Below are 17,428 nucleotides of genomic sequence, written 5' to 3'. Positions count from 1 at the left end.
CTGCCAATCCGGTGTTTTCATTGGTGGATGTATCCAGCGCTCACCAATCCAGAGCCTACTTTCCAGGACCCACCAATCCCGAAGCAGTAAAGCGAAGCGCAGCTGCGGGCGGACTGAATGGAGTAGACGGAGAGTCGGAAGGACCCTAAAAGTTAGGGGCGGGGATCCTAGACTTGAACCTGCTTACCCGCTGAGGCTGGGGAAACCGCGTACTGCAGAATTCTGGCCCCCGGAGGGTTTGAGCTGGGAAGATAGCGCGGGCGTGGGCCTTATCTGCACACCCACAGGAGACACTGGTCCTAGGGCCTCTATATCACTCATTTTCCCTAGTTCCCCTATCTTGTGGGTAAGTTCTGGCCTCTGAACGAAGACCTCACTCTTCTACCAGCAAGTACACGCGTGCCCTGCCTTAGATGCTCACAAATCAGTAAGTGCCCAGAAATGGGGTACGGGGCCAGTGGGGGTTTCTGCAGTTGTAAAACAGGGTGCCTCCGGTTCTGCCTGGTATCTTGACCTTTCCCTAGGCCTTACAATGGGCCGGACTGTGATCGTGCTTGGCGGGGGTATCAGTGGATTGGTCGCAAGTTATCATCTGATTCGAGGCCCCTGTCCCCCTAAGGTGAGTTCCCACTAGAACCAAAGAAAGACTAATTTAAAACTCTTAACATTTCCCATAAAAACTGAATAGATTCTGTTCCATGGAATGTGAAGTTTCCCCTATCCCTAGTCCCTTTCCCCTGAACCCACAGTGTCTCACTTTTGGCACCAGGTGATCTTAGTGGAGGGCAGCAAGCGTTTGGGAGGTTGGATCCGCTCAGTCCGAGGATCAGATGGTGCTATCTTTGAACTTGGACCTCGAGGAATTAGGCCAGCTGGAGTGCTGGGAGCCCGGACCCTGCTCCTGGTGAGCGTCTTGTGGAATGTGTAGGACAGACAGGTGATTGGGGGAGGGGAAGAGCTTTCCAAAGGGAGAGAGTGGCAGAGGGGAAAGACATTTGTTGGGTCAGTTTTTCCTTAGTGTCTCCTCTTCCTGAGGGCTTGTGGAGAACAGGTTTCTGAGCTTGGCTTGGAGTCAGAAGTCTTGCCTGTCCCGGGGAATCACCCAGCTGCCCAGAACAGGTTCCTGTATGTAGGGGGTGCCTTGCACCCCCTGCCCTCTGGTCTCAGGTAATGCTCACCTCCTAACTGTACACTTACCTCTTCCCTCCGCTCCCTGTCAGCCCTTCCAGCCACAGGGGTTACATGAATGAAAATAATACCCAGGAGCTGGGAAGGTGACTCAGGGAGCTTTCTTTTCACCATGCCTTCTTCCATGCAGGGGGCTACTCCGCCCTTCACCCCCCTTCTCCAAACCTCTGTTTTGGGCTGGGCTGAGGGATTTGATGAAGCCCAGGGGCAAAGAGCCTGATGAGACTGTGCACAGTTTTGCCCAGCGCCGCCTTGGACCTGAGGTGACACTGCTCAGACAGAGGTGGTCTCAACCCTCTCCCCTCCTAAACCAGCTGCTGTATCTAGGGATGTCCTCTTCCCATTACTCGGTGTTGGGAATAAACGCTTTCCTTTCCTTCCCACCCTTTGGTTATAGTGGGAACACCCCCCAACACAAACTCTCTCCCTTCCTCATTCCCTCCCAAGCAGGGGCAATGGAAATCAGTCAGGGTGGCTTATTCCTTGACCCCTCAGACCCAGTCTTACCCTTAAGGTGGCATCTTTAGCCATCGACAGTCTTTGCCGAGGAGTGTTTGCAGGCAACAGCCGTGAGCTCAGTGTCCGGTCCTGCTTTCCCAGTCTCTTCCAAGCTGAGCAAACCCATCGGTCCATATTACTGGGGCTGCTGCTGGGGGCAGGTGAGGGGAGGGGCATTGGCTCAAAGGGTGAATTATAAAGCCTGAAAACGTGAGGTGCTTTGTACACGGGGTACTATTTTGATTATACATATTTGTCTCCTTTTAGGACGGAGTGTACAGCCAGACTCCTCATTAATTCGTCAGGCCCGGGCTGAGCGGTGGAGCCAGTGGTCACTCCGTGGAGGGCTGGAGATGTTGCCCCAGGCCCTTCACGACCACCTAACCAGTAAAGGAGTCACCATCTTCAGAGGCCAGCCAGTCTGTGGGCTCAGCCTCCAGCCAGAAGGGCGCTGGAAGGTAGAAGAACCCTCTGGAGTATATAGTCAACCTGTATCAGTGTTATTAGATTTGTTGTTGCTGGTGTTGTTATATTTAATATTGCAAAAATACATTTAGCAAAAAAGTATCATATGAAAATGTGCATGACCCGATTTTATACCATAGTCAAATAGGACCTCTAGGGAGGGATGTGGGCATCTCTGCTGAATATCCATCTCTTTAAACTTGGTCCAAGACTTAAAAACACGTTTGCTCATGTGACTTCCATCCTAATATTCTGTGGCCCACTAGTTATCAGCTCTACACACCTCCCAGTCACAAGATTCATAAAGGCGTCAAAACCCTGCCACCTTTTAATGTCAGTGATAACTTCTTGTCCACAAATTTCTTCTGCTATGGAGCAAGGGGGTGGGGGATGAAGAAATAACTTAGCAATTAAGAGTACATACTGCCTTTGCAGAAGACCTGGGCTCCGGTCCCAGAACCCACATCAGGTGGCTCACCACTGCCTGGAATTCATGCTCAGGGGCTCAGACGTCCTCTGCTGGACTCCACAGACTCCTGCACTCGTGCGCGCGCGCACACACACACACACACACACACACACACACACACACACACCCTGTGTCACTATCTTTGAGTGATTTAACCGGGTCAGGGCTGACAGCATTGGACTTACTGTTTTCTTGCCTCAGAGAAGCTCTTTGGATATTGGCTACCTCAGGTTCCTAAGCTTTATGTGTGAACCTTCCTCAAACAGCCCTTATAGATGTGAATAGAAGTAATTCTTTGGGGGGGCTGGAGAGATGGCTCAGTGGTTAAGAGCATTGCCTGCTCTTCCAAAGGTCCTGAGCTCAATTCCCAGCAACCACATGGTGGCTCACAACCATCTGTATTGAGGTCTGGTGCCCTCCTCTGGCCTGCGGACATACACACAGACAGAATATTGTATACATAAATAAATAAATAAATAAATATTAAAAAAAAAGTAATTCTTTGGAGTGTCTGGGACAGGGAGAAAGGACAGCCCGCCTTCATTGACCATTTCAGAGCAGCCACACTGACCTCTTTCTGGTCCACCTTCTGGATTATGCAGAGGATTTTTGTTGTTCAGATGATATTGTCATTCCCAGTCTTCATCCTGGGTCAACACCCAGACTTTCTTGTCTCTTGGGTACCTGGGAAACTAAAAGTGAGGCAGCAAATCTCCCTTACCTCTAAAGTCCTCCTAACACCGTTCTCTCTCAAATGTTATCACTCAGGTGTCTCTAGGGGACAGCAGTCTGCAGGCTGACCACATTATCAGTGCTATTCCAGCTGCAGGTAATGGGACAGTCCCTCCCTTCCCTAACCACCAGGAGGCGATAGTGTGCCTTCCTATGCCAGCAGGGCCACACTGGGTTCCTGAGTGGGTCATCCATGAGGGATTCCTATAAGACAAAGCTAGCCTACTATGAATGCCTCTGCCTGATCCCCAGAGCTCAGCAAGCTGCTCCCTGCCGAGGCTGCGCCTCTAGCTCATGTCCTGAGTACCATCACTGCTGTATCTGTCGCTGTGGTGAATCTGCAGTACCAAGGAGCTCATCTGCCTGTTCAGGTATGAGGAGGAGGAGGAGGGAGGGAGGACACAGGCTCAGCGAGAGCCCTTCCCTCCTGATCTACAGACATTTTTCCCCAGGGATTTGGACATTTGGTGCCATCATCAGAAGACCCAACTGTCCTGGGAGTCGTATATGACTCAGTTGCTTTTCCTGAGCAGGATGGGAACCCCCCAGGCCTCAGAGTAACCGTGAGAGAAGGAAACTTTGCTTATAGTGGGGTTTCCAAGGACTCTTCTGTGCCTTAGTGAAGGCCAGGGCAGGATGGCCGATGCTGTGTTTCCTCACAGGTGATGCTGGGAGGCTACTGGTTACAGAAGCTGGAAGCTAATGGTAATGAATTGTCTCCAGAGCTGCTCCAACAGCAAGCACAGGAAGCAGTTGCTACACAATTAGGACTGAAGGAGCCACCAAGTCACTGCTTGGTCCATCTACACAAGGTGAGTTGAGATTCTTATTAGTTCCCCATTGAAAATAAGGACTAACATGTTTATCAGTATGTCAGCCAAACGAGGCCTTGGGAATCAGTAATAAACTTGCCCTTACATCTTGTCTCTCCTTAGAACTGTATCCCTCAGTACACACTAGGACACTGGCAAAAACTAGGTAAGCTGGGAAAGCAGCTGGGCTGAGGACGTCAGAGCCCAGCTGTAACGTTCCTCTCATCCTTCCTTTCCTTTCAGAGTCGGCTAAGCGCTTCCTGACTGCTCAAAGGTTGCCCCTGACTTTGGCTGGAGCTTCCTATGAGGGGGTCGCAGTCAATGACTGTATAGAGAGTGGACGTCAGGCAGCAGTTGCTGTCCTGGGCACAGAATCTAACAGCTGATTCCCCTTCTCCCACTCACGAAAATAAAAGTTGCTGGAACTTGGTTTGGTCTTGCTATTCTGTCAACCTACAGGCTTGTTGGGATTAGGGGTGGTGGGAGAGGATAAAATGTCCTGGAATGCAAAACGCACCAGCAACGATGAGACAAAGTCCTTTATTAGAAAAGATATCAAAATCCTAGCCCCCTGGGCCAAGACCAGAGGAGCTACTCCAGCACAGGCAGGAAATGCCCTGGAAGGGGCTTCCTCCACCAGACAGCTTCTTGGGAACCATAAATAGAATAAATATTCACAGAGGTCCCAGGAGAAGCCAGGTCACTCTTGGAAAAGAGTGACGTCCATGGACGAGGAAGGGGCTTGGGGTCCAGCCCTGCTCCTACCCCGGGGGCAGGGGACTCCCAGGATTCGTCACATAAAATGACAAGGATTCACAGTCATAAGCCCTGATAGGTGGCCCCTAGAAAGAGGAACCTCCAGGTCTAGAGGAGCCCAGCTCCAGTCTAGCAGTGAGGAGAGGTCCCTGCCCCCAGCTCCAGTCTAGCAGTGAGGAGAGGTCCCTGCCCCCAGCCCAGCACTAGAGTTTAGTCCCCTCACATCCCTCCGAAAGCAGTGTGGAGCAGAGGGTGTGGGGAGCACAATCCCTCCGTTTCAGTTTCATGATTAAAGTGGGCAAAGAAGAGTCAGTGTGAACCGTGGGGAGCTGTGTGGTTGGCAGTAGGCAGAGGGCCAGGCCTAACTGGGGGCCGGCGTTGCAGCATCTCTTGTCGGAAGGCCTGGGAGGAGCCCGGTGGGTATCGGGGACCAGAGGACCGAGGACCCCGAGGGTCAGTCCCAATGTCTGCAGTGATGTTGGTATAGAGAGGACCCAGCTCTCTAGCCAGCAACTGGTATGTCAGTGAGTTCATTCCATCTTGTGTCCAAGAATTCTGGGTGCGGACCAGGAGGTCAAATCTGAAGGTTAAAGGTTTAAGACTAAGATCTAAAAGGAATAGCCTGGAGTTTGGGGACCCCAATAACAACCCCCTTCCTACCTGTGGGGATTTTCCTCGTTGCCTTTGTCCCCTCTGTGCTTCACCATCTTATAGTGTCCCACAGAGGTGGGTGGTCGAGAGATCTTCATCCCAGCCAGACGTACCCTATGAGAAAAGGGAGGGAGCCTTGGAGGAGCCAGAGTGGGAAAAAAAAACGCTGGCAGGTGAATGAGGAAAGTAAAGACAATCAAGGAAGTGATGACATAGGCCTGCACACAAAGAATAATTACTATCTGTCTGGCAAGAAAAATAAATAAATAAAAACTGCCAGATACAAGAAGGCAGGAGAAAATCAAATAGAAAGAAGGTAAAGTTGGCTGTACCCAAGTTAGCAGGGCCTAATGCCAGATGCCCGGGGGCCTAAAAGAACTGGCGGAGAGAGATAGGTAACTCTTAGACTTCCTTTCTAAACGGCTCCTGGGAATTGCCCTTGGAGTCTTGGGAGGACAGAGAAAAGGAGCCATTTTGTCTAAAGCATAGAAATGGCAGACCCTGAGTCATTCACCTCTGCCTTTGGGCTTTAAAGTGAGGCTTACGTATGCTAGACACACGTGACCACCGAACTGCACCCCTAACCCAGCAAGTCTTATTTAGAAGTAGTGTCTCAACTACCCAGCTCCTTTCCAGCTGCTGCCTTGTGTGAAAGAGAAGCGCAGAAGCAGGCAGATGCTCAGGACCTTAAACAAGCCCAAATTCTGAAACATAAAAGCAAGGGGTGGAGAGAGTTTGAAAAAGAACTGAAAAAAAAAATACATCTAGAATTTTCAGGGTAAGATTTACACATACAGATGAGAATTCCCATAAAGATGTTGTTACAGGGGACAAAAGAGGAAGGGAAGCAATGAACCTGGCATACCAAGCTCAAATACACTGCTCACGAAACTGGCTCCGGGGAGGCTAAAGGTAAGAATGTTTCACAGGCTAGGACATGAGTGGGCATTATGCCAGGTAGGAGCCCCTCCCCCTTTTTCCAAAAAAAAAAAGAAAAGATAAAAGTGATTCTGGGCTATATGGAGCAGAATCTCTCTTCTCCGTTCTCACGGAAGCAGTCTCTACATAAGCCTATCAAAATGAAGAGCTAACCTGTCTTTAGGCCCCTTCTTGAGAGCTAGAATTCCATGTTTCCAGTTGATCTTACCCCTTTTCCAAAGAATATAACCAACCAGATCTATCTAGAAAAGTGAAATTTGACGGGACAGACAGCAGTGAGCAAAGCCTGACCTGAGTAGACGAAGGTCAAAGGAAAGAATTGGCTCAGTGCAGAACCAGGAAGCTAAAGATCTGTGTTGAAAGACTGTGGCCAGGGTTTGGGAAAGAGGTGTCGTCACAAGTCTGACCTGGTAGCAATGTCATCATCCTCACCACCCCAGCCCCAATATTCATTGGGGAAGCCGTTCATCTTCAGGTACTGGTCAGGAGTGAGCGCCGAAACCCCACCAAAGTACTGGGGGTACGGGAGGCTAAGGAGAAAAAGATCCTTGTATTTCACAAATTTGGAGCATCAACCCTACCCACAATCCCCTGAGCTCTCCACCTGCTACAAGGTTGCTTTCTAGTGCTCTTCCATGCCCTCTACCTGTATCCAAACTTGTTCATGGCAACAGCAACGTGGCGGGGTCCCCGGGGGTCGCACACATACAGGTTATGATCATTTTCTGGAAGGAGGTCCACGTCATGTAAGAACAAGCAGTCCCATTCTTCATCGCGCAGGGCTTCCCGCACCCCAACATTCAGTAGCTTTGCCCTGTTAAACGTTCCATTACCAGCCTAGAAGATAACGAAGGGGACCGGGTTCAGCATGGAGAAAGCACTCTGTGCACGAGTGCTGAAGTGGAAAGAGGAAGGATCTAAGCGGAATATGGGGCCAAGAGAAGGAAGAACAAAACAGACAGCTGAGCGTGGCGGTACCTGAGTGTAATCCCAGCACTCAGAAGACAGACAGGAAGATCTTAGGTAGACTATAAGCAAAACAAGGGCTGGAGATGTGGCTCAGTTGGTAGAGTGTTACCTAGCATTCATTACGCTCTGGGTACCATTCTCAGCACCATATAAAACCAAGCATGGCATCGTGTGCCTGTAACCCCAGTGTGGGAAGGTAGATGTAGGAGGATCAGAAAAGGTCATCCTGAGCTACATAATAAATTTTTAGGCCAGCCTTGGCTACATGAGACCCTATCTTAAAAAACAAAACAAAGAGGGGCTGGAGAGGTTTAGAGGTTAAGAGCACTTGGCTGTTCTTCCAAAGGTCCTGAGTTCAATTCCCAGCAACCATACGGGGGCTTATAACCATCTATAATGAGATATGATGCCCTCTTCTAGCCTGTAGGGATATATGCAGGCAGAATGCTGTATACATAATAAACAAATCTTTACAAAACAAAACAAAGGAAAAATCATAGAAAAAATATAGGAGAGTAAGAATACCCTAACATAACAGGGAGACAGACCTGACAGAAAAAGAATGGGACTAACAAAGTTGAAAGAGGAAGGCTCCAATTATCTATTGTCTAATCCTTTTACAGTTATCCCACAGAACCATTAGATGAGAGAAGAGGCATTTATTTGAGCTTCCTTAACATCAAAGAAAGAGGAAGAAGCCAGGTGTTGGTGGCGCATGTCTTTAACCCCAACACCTGGGAGGCAGAAGCAGGTGGATTTCTGTGAGTTCAAGGCCAGCCTGGTCTACAGAGTGAGTTCCAGGACAGCCAAAACTACAACACAGAGAAACCCTGTCTCAAAAAACAAAACAAACAAAAACTAAATGAAAAAAACAAATAACAAGAGTAAGGTGGAAAGTGGGGACACGTGGTGGATGTGGGGATACCTGGTGGATGACATAGATGCCATAGGCAAGCTGTTGGCGCTGTAGGAAGGGGTGCAGGTGGTAGAGCAGCAGACGCAGATGGTGCTCCCTGGCACGATGAGGCACAATTATGGCCGTTCGCGAGCGCGGCTCACATTCTGCAGGACGGTACCGGCCCCCTGGTTCCACCCGGGGGTTCCGCTCCACAATCTCTGCTAGGGATGGCACCGGGCTGAAGGATACTGACACAGGACCCACTGTTGGTAGGAAAGGCAAGTTCAGAAATTGGAGACACGAGGAGAAAACGGGCATCAGAATCTGAGAATACCTCTGGCCAAATAGCCTGATTCAGGGCTCACTTCCCCCAAGGACTCACTCAAAAATCTAACACACCTTGGATTTCCCTTCATTAAGACAGCTCCGCAAAGCCTAAAGCTGCAGGCAGGCTCCTTACCTTGGACTACTTACTTTCTTATTTTAGGGTTTATATAACTTTCTCTTGTCCCACACTGAAGCTACAGGAGAAGAGCAAAAGGACTTCTACCTAATAAAGCCAAGACTCATCTACAAGAGAAGTAATTTCCACCCTGGGGCATAAAGAGCCCATAAAATGGGCAGACAGTGGAAAGCTTGGGACCCAAGAGCTTAATCTAACCTCTGAATTCACAGGCTACTCCATCTCAACATGAGCCCAGTTTAGAATACATTAACCTAAGTCTCTATACATGCCTGTCCAAGGCTCCCTGCCCCCTCACCTTGTTCTCTTCTTCACCTTCTTCCCTTGGTACTCACCTAAGAAAGGAGATCTTTCTGGACAGTAAGGCAGAGCTTGAGCTGGAGGAGCCCCTGCCGCGACAGGGGCTCCAGGCAGGTGACTGAGGTTACTATAGACATCGCGGGGATGAGAATAATCAAACGTTGGGCCCTGATCTCGACCAAATAGGGCACTAAGGCTTCGGAAGCCCCCAAGTGACAGATACATCATAACCGCCAGCTGGGAGCCCACAAGCAGGGCCAGTGTGCATGGCCTCTCCAGTAGCCTCCGCAACATCCTGACTTGAGGGCTAGGGAAAGAGTCAAGAGATTTCTGGAAGCAAGCAGGAAGGCAGAGAGCAAGGCAGCGGAGACATCAGCGGGTAGAGATGAAAGCGGTGCCGGGAGGAGGAAGAAAAAATGGGCAGAGAACAAAGTCACAAAAAGAACACTGCTGTAATCAAACAAGGAAGAAAAAAAAAAACAGCCCAGAATGTAGCCAGTCATTACCAGTCCTTAATACAAGTCACTAAAACTCGTTTCATTTTCATCCACGGCACCCACTTTCGGTCTCCACCCTCAAGAAAGCTTACATCATTCAAATCCCAAGTTCACTTCAGAAGTCTTTAAAACCCAATCTTAGAAAAGAAGAGAGAGACGCACCTGTGTTCAAGCTGTCTTCTTCCGGATCATGGGGGCTCCAGGAGGTCCCCGGGGAGCAGAGAGGAGAGGCATTATCTAAAATTGGAACTGCCACAGAAGACAGAAAAGGGCATTCCAACAGCCAGCGTGGGACCAGCGGGGACAGACGTGATCAAGGAGAACCAGTGACCTGTACAGCAAAGTTCACAATCAGGAAGAAACAACTTTCCCATCCTGGGGAGTGCGGGAAAGTCATTGGAAAAAGAAAAGACGCCAGGTCAAGTCTCAGGCTCCCTGCGGCAGAGGGGCAAGTGTCAGATCTGTACCTAACTCTGTATTCCAACAAATTTGTTTGGGGGGTGGGGGACAGGAAAATGAATAGAGGTACAAAAAAAAAAAAACTATTCAAGAGGCAAGAGAGTCGTGACAGGACCTTGGCGTGGCCTAGAAAACATTGGAAACAGGTTCTTTCAGTTCTTCACGTACTAGGGAGCGCCTCCGCAGGTGCAGGGTGCTTGACCACCTGGGAGCTACAAGCAAGCAACCCCGGAGCGAAGCCCAGAGAAGGGTGGGGGTGGTGTCCTTGTCCACCTCGCTCCAACCCTAGTGGGGGTGGGGAGGCGAGCTCTAGGTGAAGTGAGAAGTAGGGAGCGAGGGCCAGGGCAGACTCGGCCCAGGACACCTGGGCCGGCTCACCTGGAAGGGCGTGGTCAGCGCTTTGCGCGCGCGGGGGATGGGGCTTGGAACCCCATTCTTTTCGGGCACGCCCATCCCATCTCAGTCTCTTGTGTCTCTCCCTACCGTGCAACGTGAAGGCACCGGCCCGCGTCCACATTTCCACCCGAGACCCTGTCTGTGCTCAATCTGGTTTTGCAGCCTTTACTCAGAACTTCTCCTCCCCGCCCCCCGACCTCCCGATCCTTTCTCCGAGGACTCTGTCTCCGAGGTTCCAAGCCCACCATACCTGGTCTGCTCCCCGTCGTCACCGTCGCTCGGACAGCCGGGCAGATATTGCCGCCGCCATCTTGGAAGCGGGCGCAGGGGGCGGGGCCCGCGTCACGGGGCGGAGCCTCTAGCGGGCAGGCGCAGGGGCCCAGCAGCGCCCGGCCTGTTAGCCCGGGAGCTGGTGACCTGCACCGCTGAGAAGCTCGCTGTTGTCTTGGAGGAGTCCCAGAACCCCGATCTTCCTCTCCACCTCACAGTCTCCTTGCGGGGCTCCACTGCTCACATCGGAGCACAGCAGCTCAAAGCCCTTGTTTCTCAGTAAGGCTGAGAACCAGTTTCTGGTGCATCGGACGTTCTCATCCCCAGGGCGCGCTGAGCCCTTTCCCAAGTGTGTCAATGGCGCCCCCTGTAGCCTAGTGCTACTTAGTATCGAAGCTGTTACTCTGTGACAGGCGTTTGTATCCCCGTAGTTAACAGGGAAGGAGAGCACGTGGACGGAAAAGCAGCGTCGGCTCTGATGTAAATACGCTTTCCTAAGTATTAGACTAAAATGAACGCTACGACGATGTGCAAGATATTTAATCCAGTGGCGTCTACCAGACCATAGTTTATTATTTCTTAAAAGCAAATGTTCATAAAAGGAAACAATAAAAAGCCAATTACCTACGGCGTTTGCCCTAAAAAGTGCACTGTCTCCTCTGTGTGTGTGCGTGCGTGTGCGTGCGTGTGTGTGTGTGTGTGTGTGTGTGTGTGTGTGTGTGGTGGGGAGCTACAAACAAAATAGTGCAATGATCACGATGACTCAAAAGGACACCTCAGCCGCCGGTGGTGTTGCACGCCTTTAATCTTAGCACTCGGGAGGCAGAGACAGGCCGATCTCTGTAGTTTGAGGCCAGCCTGGTCTCCAGAGTGAGTTCCTGGATAGGCTCCATAGCTACAGAGAATCCCTGTCTCGAAAAACCAAAAGAGAAAAGAAAAAGAAAGTACACCTCGTTATTCACATGCGGCAATGCTGGCAAGCTTCTCAAAGGTAGTCAGTCATGTCTAGTGGGAAGCCTGAAGGACTTGTCTGTAGCATATCTTGCTTTAAACATTGTTTTCACGAAAGTTACCTTACAACTCAGTATAGGTGAGTGACCTGCGCGCAAACTCTGTCTTGTCTAGTAAACACCTCTTGGAGAAAAACAAAGCCAAGTATTTGTCTCCATTTTCTCATTCAGTTTTATAGTCATCTGTAAACATGAGCTCTGTAAAGTCAATTCCTTCATCATTTAAGCACTATAAACAAATGTTCCCTTTGTATATGACTATTAAAAAAGACTTTGGGGGCGGGAGGTTTCAAGACTGGGTTTCTTTGTGTTACCCTGGCCGTCCTAGAACTCGATCTGGTCTCCAACTCAGACCCACTTGCCTCTGCCTCCCGGGATTAAAGGTTGTGCAACCACCACCTGGCTAGGCTCTCTTTTTAACTAGATCTTATCTTTGGTGGCCCTATCTTGGTACTGCCTAAATAGTTTTAACCAGAAAGAATCCTGTCAAGCCAGATAAGCAAGAATTGTACCACCCACCATCCCCACGCTTTCTGATCGCCCCCATCTGCCTTCAGCAAGAATCCTGTCAAGGCAGTTCACCAAGTACCCCTCTGTTCTTCATGACATTTTGAGGCTGAATAAAGACTAATTTGACACATTGTCAGATTTCCTAACCCTGTTCTTCCTGCTTCCCTCATCTTTTTTCCTTTTACGATCATTGTGAAGAAAGTCTCTCCAACCAGCTGGACTATGATGATGCACACCTTTAGTTAGTCCCAGCACTTGGGAGGCAGAGGCAGGCAGATCTCTGTGAGTTCAAGGACAGGCACCAAAAGCTACAGAGAAACCCTGTCCCCCCCCAAAAAAAAAAAAGAAAAGAAAAGAAAAGAAAAAAGAAAGAAAGTATCTCTAACCATTTTAAGTGTCAAAATATAACAAATCTGAATGCTGGGATTTGTGACTGGAGCTCAAGCAGGTTGTAAAATATTCTAAGCGTGGAAAAGTCAGATGACAGTGACAGGACAGGGAAAAGCACTTGCTGCCAACCCCGAAGACCTGAATTTGATGCTTGAAAAGCACTGGTAGGGGAGCCCTGACTCCCACAGGATATCCTGACTTCCACACATTTATACTATGACATATGTGCCCACACACATATACACACACAGTCAATCAATAAATGAGGAAAAAAAAAACAAAATCAAAAGACTGTAAACCCCCTTTAAAAAGTATGGAGCTGAGCCGGACGGTGGTGGCGCGCGCCTTTAATCCCAGAACTCGGGAGGCAGAGGCAGGCGGATCTCTGTGAGTTCGAGATCAGCCTGGTCTACAAGAGCTAGTTCCAGGACAGGCTCCAAAATGACAGAGAAACCCTGTCTCGAAAAACCAAAAAAAAAAAAAAAAAAAAAAAAAGAAAGAAAAAGAAAAAGTATGGAGCTGAGTCTGTATGTTGGGAAATATTATTTTAAGGTGTGTTGCTTTTGTTTATGCTGCATTTGTTTAACTCTGAAGCTGTGACTCTTTGCCTGTCTAAAAACAACTCATGTTCCTAATAAAGGGCTGACCGACCAATAGCAAGGTAGTAACAAGGATAGGCAGGGTTAGCAGGCAGAGAGCATAAACAGAAGGAGAAATTTGGGAGCAAGAGAATAAGGAGCAATGAGGAAATGAGAAGAGGCTGTCAGGCTGGCCCCTCAGCTACACAGCAAACCACTGAAAGGTATACAGAAATAGAGAAAGATCAAAGCCCAGAGGCAAAAGGTAGATGGGATAATTTAAGTTAAGAAAAGCTGGAAAGAAACAAACTTAACTAAGGCCGGGCATTCATAAGTAGGAATAAGCCCCCAGGTTATTTGGGAGCTGGGTGGCGCCCCCCCCCCAAAAAAGTCAAAAGAGTAAAAAAATCACACAACAGATGTAGGTTCACCACAATTTTTAATGCCCTGGTTTTATCTCAAGAGCAAGAAGAAGGCATGAAACTGCTCTGACCAGAATGCTCCACTCAGAATGTTTCTCTGGTGGAGATGTGGAGCATCAATAAAGTGGTCAAGACTGAAGCTGGATCTCTAGCTCTGTGGTTGTTTACTTAGCCTTGGCAACAAGTAAAAAGACAGGCGCAAGAAGGCAGTTACTATAGAAATCAGCAGTGAGATAAAGCTTATGCAAATAACGTATTGTTGGAGCTAGAGAGACGGTTTGGTGGCTAAGAGCACACATTGCTCTTGTAGAGGACCTGGGTTTGATGATCAGTAGCTTTACACAGCAGCTCACAGTCATCTGTAATTCTAGTACCAGGGTTCCTGTGCCATTGTCTGGCTTCCAAGGACACCAGAAATACATGTGGTATGTGGTACCCATATATACATGCAAGGAAAACACTCATATACATGACTAAATCTTTTTGTTAAAAATAATGTAAGTAACTGGGTGTTGTGGCTCATGTCTTTTATCCCAGGCAGAGGCAGGTGAGGTCAACCTGGTCTACATTAAGTAGACTCCAGCCTAGCCAAGGCTATGTAGTATGAAGTGGTGGTCCAATGTGGGGCCCGGATTTCCACATAGGGCCTGAAAAAGCTGAAAAAAGAAAAAACTTCCCTCCCCCAATGGATACAGCCCCTTTAAGAGGCTGTGCCATACAGCAAACACTTGAGTAGCTCTCACATTAAGTAGAAACAAAAAGCTAAGTAAAAACACCTGCCACAGTGCAGGCACCAGCTTCCTAGAGCTGGGGTAGTTGAATTCAATTCTTGCTTAAATTCTTTTTTTTTTTTTTTAAATATTTATTTATTATGTATACAGTATTGTATCTGTGTGTATGCCTGCAGACCAGAAGAGGGCACCAGACCTCATTACAGATGGTTGTGAGCCACCATGTGGTTGCTGGGAATTGAACTCAGGACCTTTGGAAGAGCAGGCAATGCTCTTAACCACTGAGCCATCTCTCCAGCTCCCTCTTGCTTAAATTCTTAAACAGGTTTAAGGCTCACAGACCGAGAAGGGGATGGAGCCAGCCGCCAGAGCCACAGCAGAGGGCCTAGCTACCACTTAGCAATTTAAGGTTTGGCTCATATGGTCATAAAAGGCTAGAGACACACAGTAAAGATGAGCCCTGGTGGTCCAGAGGTCCTGAGTTCAATTCCCAGCAACCACATAGTGGCTCACAACCATCTGTAATGAGGTCTGGTGCCTTCTTCTGGCCTACAGGTCGTACATTGTATATATAATAAATAATTTAAAAAAAAGATGGGAACTACACAGGGAGTCTGGATTTGTATGGTGTTACTGATTTCTTTTGCTTATTTATCATAAAACTAAAGAACAAAATGTAAGATAAAAACCTGAGGTGGGTTGCAAGCTACCAATGAAAAGCCCTGCCCGCGCGGCTTTCTGCTTCAAAAAGACTGTACTCCGCCACTCCGCCTCTTGCCATGTCCATCCTCAAAATGTTCCTCTCAGTTGCTAGTGGACCAATGACATAATTCCCGAAATATTCCCCCCCCCTTTTTTTTTGTTTTTTTGTTTTTCGAGACAGGGTTTCTCTGTGGCTTTGGAGCCTGTCCCGGAACTAGCTCTGTAGACCAGGCTGGTCTCGCACTCACAGAGATCCGCCTGCCTCTGCCTCCCGAGTGCTGGGATTAAAGGCCACTGCCCGGCTGCATTTTCCCCTTTTTGTGCAATTAAGAAGGAAAGGCTTGGTGCAAGAGAGATGGCTCAGCAGTTAAGAGCTCTGGCTGCTCACCCAGAGGACCAGGGTTCAATTCCTATCACCCGACGGCAGCTCACAGCTGTCTGTAATTCCAGTTCCAGGGAATCTGATGTAGGGCCATATTATACAGGCTCATATTACATACAATGTATGGCGACCAGAATTTCAGGCCAGTTTGCCCCTGCCCCACAGGTTCGAGACAAACTGACGCCATCCTAGACAAAGGGTCAGGGTCTGCTAATGTTGTTCTGCTCCTTCTTTGTAATTTGGGAGGACACCTGGGAAAGAGGTGCTAATTCAGTCTATGTTTGACAAGAGCAGCCATAGATAGGAAGACGTGACAAAGGGGGCATAGATAAGTGAGGACATGACCGCAGTCATTTTCCCGGCTACCTAGGAAACAGAATGCTAATGAACTTCCCCTCAGTTTACATATAAAAACTGTATGGAGAATAAGCGCAGGAGATTTTCAGGATGTGATCTCAGAAAGATCCCTGAAAACTCCCTCCCAATAAAGTCACGTGAGTTATGCCTTTATTCCCACACTGTAGGGCCCTGGTCTCCCTTATTCCTGGGGTGCATTCGCGGGGACAGTTTATGATCAGCTACCTAAGCTTCCTGTGTGTTTCTGTGCTCTCCCTGCCCCGCCTGGTGGTTAGCTGCAGGGCATTTACTCCATTGTTAATATGGTAATTTCCCACCTGCCTGGGCGGAGATCCTTGTGCTGCAGTCAGGTAGATAAGGACTCCCCCAGTGCTGAATAAACTGGCAGTCGGCTGATCTCCGTTCGAATGACCCTGGTCTCTCTCTGTGTTCTTTTCAATCTCCAGGCCCTCGCTGGACTCGCGTTCGTTCGGTACAGGGGCGCGCGAACTGTACCGAGGGTGTAACACAAAATCGGGTGTTACACCACACCTCCCCGCTGACCTGAGAAAAAAATTGTGGTCCGGGCTGGTCCCAGACCACAACGATCTGACCACCTTCATACCAAATACACATAAAATAAAGTTAAATAAATATTTAAAAGAAGAAAAGACTCTAATTTTAACATAGTAAAACTATATACAATAAGAATTATTATTGTCCAAATAGAAAGGAACCAAAATGGAACTACATACAACAAGAACAATTATCAAGTAAGAAATACATTCTCAATGTCCAGTTCATAAATAATTGGCAAATTTATTTATTTATTGCACAATTAAACAAGCTGTATAGGTAATACCTTAAGCAAAAATGAAAACAGATGCACAGTATAAGGGCAATAACATCAAATTTGTAACAATATACAAAATATCTCTTTTTTTTACAAACTACAACCATTATTTTTATTTATTTATTTATTTATTATATACACAGTGTTCAGCCTCCATGTATGCCTGCAGGCCAGAAGAGGGTACCAGATTTCATTACAGATGGTTGTGAGCCACCATTTGGTTGCTGGGATTTGAACTCAGGACCTCTGAAAGAGCATTCAGTGCTCTTAACCTCTGAGCCATCTCTCCAGCCCCTACAAAAATATCTTTTTTTAAAATATTTTTTTAAAAATATTTATTTATTATGCATACAAAATTCTGTCTGTGTGTATGCCTGCAGGCCAGAAGAGGGCACAAGACCTCATTACAGATGGTTGTGAGCCACCATATGGTTGCTGGGAATTGAACTCAGGACCTTTGGAAGAGCAGGCAATGCTCTTAACCACTGAGCCATCTCTCCAGCCCTACAAAAATATCTTTTTTTTTTTTTTGGTTTTTTTCGAGACAGGGTTTCTCTGTAGTTTTGGTGCTTGTCCCGGAACTAGCTCTTGTAGACCAGGCTGGCCTCGAACTCACAGAGATCCGCCTGCCTCTGCCTCCCGAGTGCTGGGATTAAAGGCGTGCGCCACCACCGCCCGGCCCTACAAAAATATCTTAAACAGGAGTAGAAACATACATACAGTGTAACAAAAATAACCTTAAATTTGTATCA

At 48.2% G+C, this 17,428-nt stretch overlaps 2 protein-coding genes across 9 annotated transcripts; one reads left to right on the top strand and one right to left on the bottom strand.

The window, feature by feature from the left end:
* The first annotated feature begins 85 nt into the window (after positions 1 to 85).
* Ppox (protoporphyrinogen oxidase) lies at positions 86 to 4,593 on the top strand. 4 transcript variants are annotated; one of them, XM_075989101.1, is made up of 13 exons: positions 86 to 427; positions 525 to 619; positions 770 to 904; positions 1,036 to 1,167; positions 1,319 to 1,451; positions 1,703 to 1,847; positions 1,954 to 2,144; positions 3,389 to 3,449; positions 3,605 to 3,723; positions 3,805 to 3,915; positions 4,015 to 4,164; positions 4,288 to 4,330; positions 4,408 to 4,593. In XM_075989101.1, the coding sequence occupies exons 3-13, from the start codon at positions 831 to 833 to the stop codon at positions 4,548 to 4,550; spliced, it is 1,302 nt and encodes a 433-aa protein (XP_075845216.1). In that variant the 5' UTR covers positions 86 to 427; positions 525 to 619; positions 770 to 830; the 3' UTR covers positions 4,551 to 4,593. The 4 variants fall into 4 exon arrangements, with proteins under 4 accessions (XP_075845216.1, XP_075845213.1, XP_075845215.1 ...); XM_075989098.1 differs by having other exon boundaries at positions 89 to 427; positions 1,052 to 1,167; XM_075989100.1 differs by lacking the exon at positions 3,805 to 3,915 and having other exon boundaries at positions 89 to 427; positions 1,052 to 1,167.
* Positions 4,594 to 4,685: 92 nt separating this feature from the next.
* Positions 4,686 to 11,111, bottom strand: B4galt3 (beta-1,4-galactosyltransferase 3). Of its 5 annotated transcripts, none has more exons than XM_075989095.1 (8): positions 10,743 to 11,111; positions 9,790 to 9,968; positions 9,176 to 9,458; positions 8,405 to 8,640; positions 7,157 to 7,347; positions 6,918 to 7,040; positions 5,581 to 5,685; positions 4,686 to 5,500 (listed from the first exon to the last, which is right to left on the bottom strand). In XM_075989095.1, the coding sequence occupies exons 3-8, from the start codon at positions 9,432 to 9,434 to the stop codon at positions 5,230 to 5,232; spliced, it is 1,185 nt and encodes a 394-aa protein (XP_075845210.1). In that variant the 5' UTR covers positions 9,435 to 9,458; positions 9,790 to 9,968; positions 10,743 to 11,111; the 3' UTR covers positions 4,686 to 5,229. The 5 variants fall into 5 exon arrangements, with proteins under 5 accessions (XP_075845210.1, XP_075845207.1, XP_075845211.1 ...); XM_075989092.1 differs by having other exon boundaries at positions 9,176 to 9,470; positions 9,800 to 9,968; XM_075989096.1 differs by having other exon boundaries at positions 9,176 to 9,447; positions 9,800 to 9,968.
* Positions 11,112 to 17,428: the final 6,317 nt, after the last annotated feature.

This window comes from Microtus pennsylvanicus, chromosome 10 (genome assembly GCF_037038515.1).
Source record: "Microtus pennsylvanicus isolate mMicPen1 chromosome 10, mMicPen1.hap1, whole genome shotgun sequence".
Classification (NCBI taxonomy): domain Eukaryota; kingdom Metazoa; phylum Chordata; class Mammalia; order Rodentia; family Cricetidae; genus Microtus; species Microtus pennsylvanicus.
Note: the sequence above shows the minus strand (reverse complement) of the source record. Positions and strands in the feature narration are given on the sequence as shown.

Coding starts and splice junctions, on each gene's coding strand:
- Ppox (XM_075989098.1), top strand. CDS start 533: ATGGGCCGGACTGTGATCGTGCTTGGCGGGGGTATCAGTGGATTGGTC. Junction 620..769: donor GAGGCCCCTGTCCCCCTAAG/GTGAGTTCCCAC, acceptor TTTTGGCACCAG/GTGATCTTAGTGGAGGGCAG. Junction 3,450..3,604: donor CAGTGCTATTCCAGCTGCAG/GTAATGGGACAG, acceptor CCTGATCCCCAG/AGCTCAGCAAGCTGCTCCCT.
- B4galt3 (XM_075989095.1), bottom strand. CDS start 9,434: ATGTTGCGGAGGCTACTGGAGAGGCCATGCACACTGGCCCTGCTTGTG. Junction 8,641..9,175: donor AGAAAGATCTCCTTTCTTAG/GTGAGTACCAAG, acceptor TCCTACCAACAG/TGGGTCCTGTGTCAGTATCC. Junction 5,686..6,917: donor GATGATGACATTGCTACCAG/GTCAGACTTGTG, acceptor CTTTTCTCATAG/GGTACGTCTGGCTGGGATGA.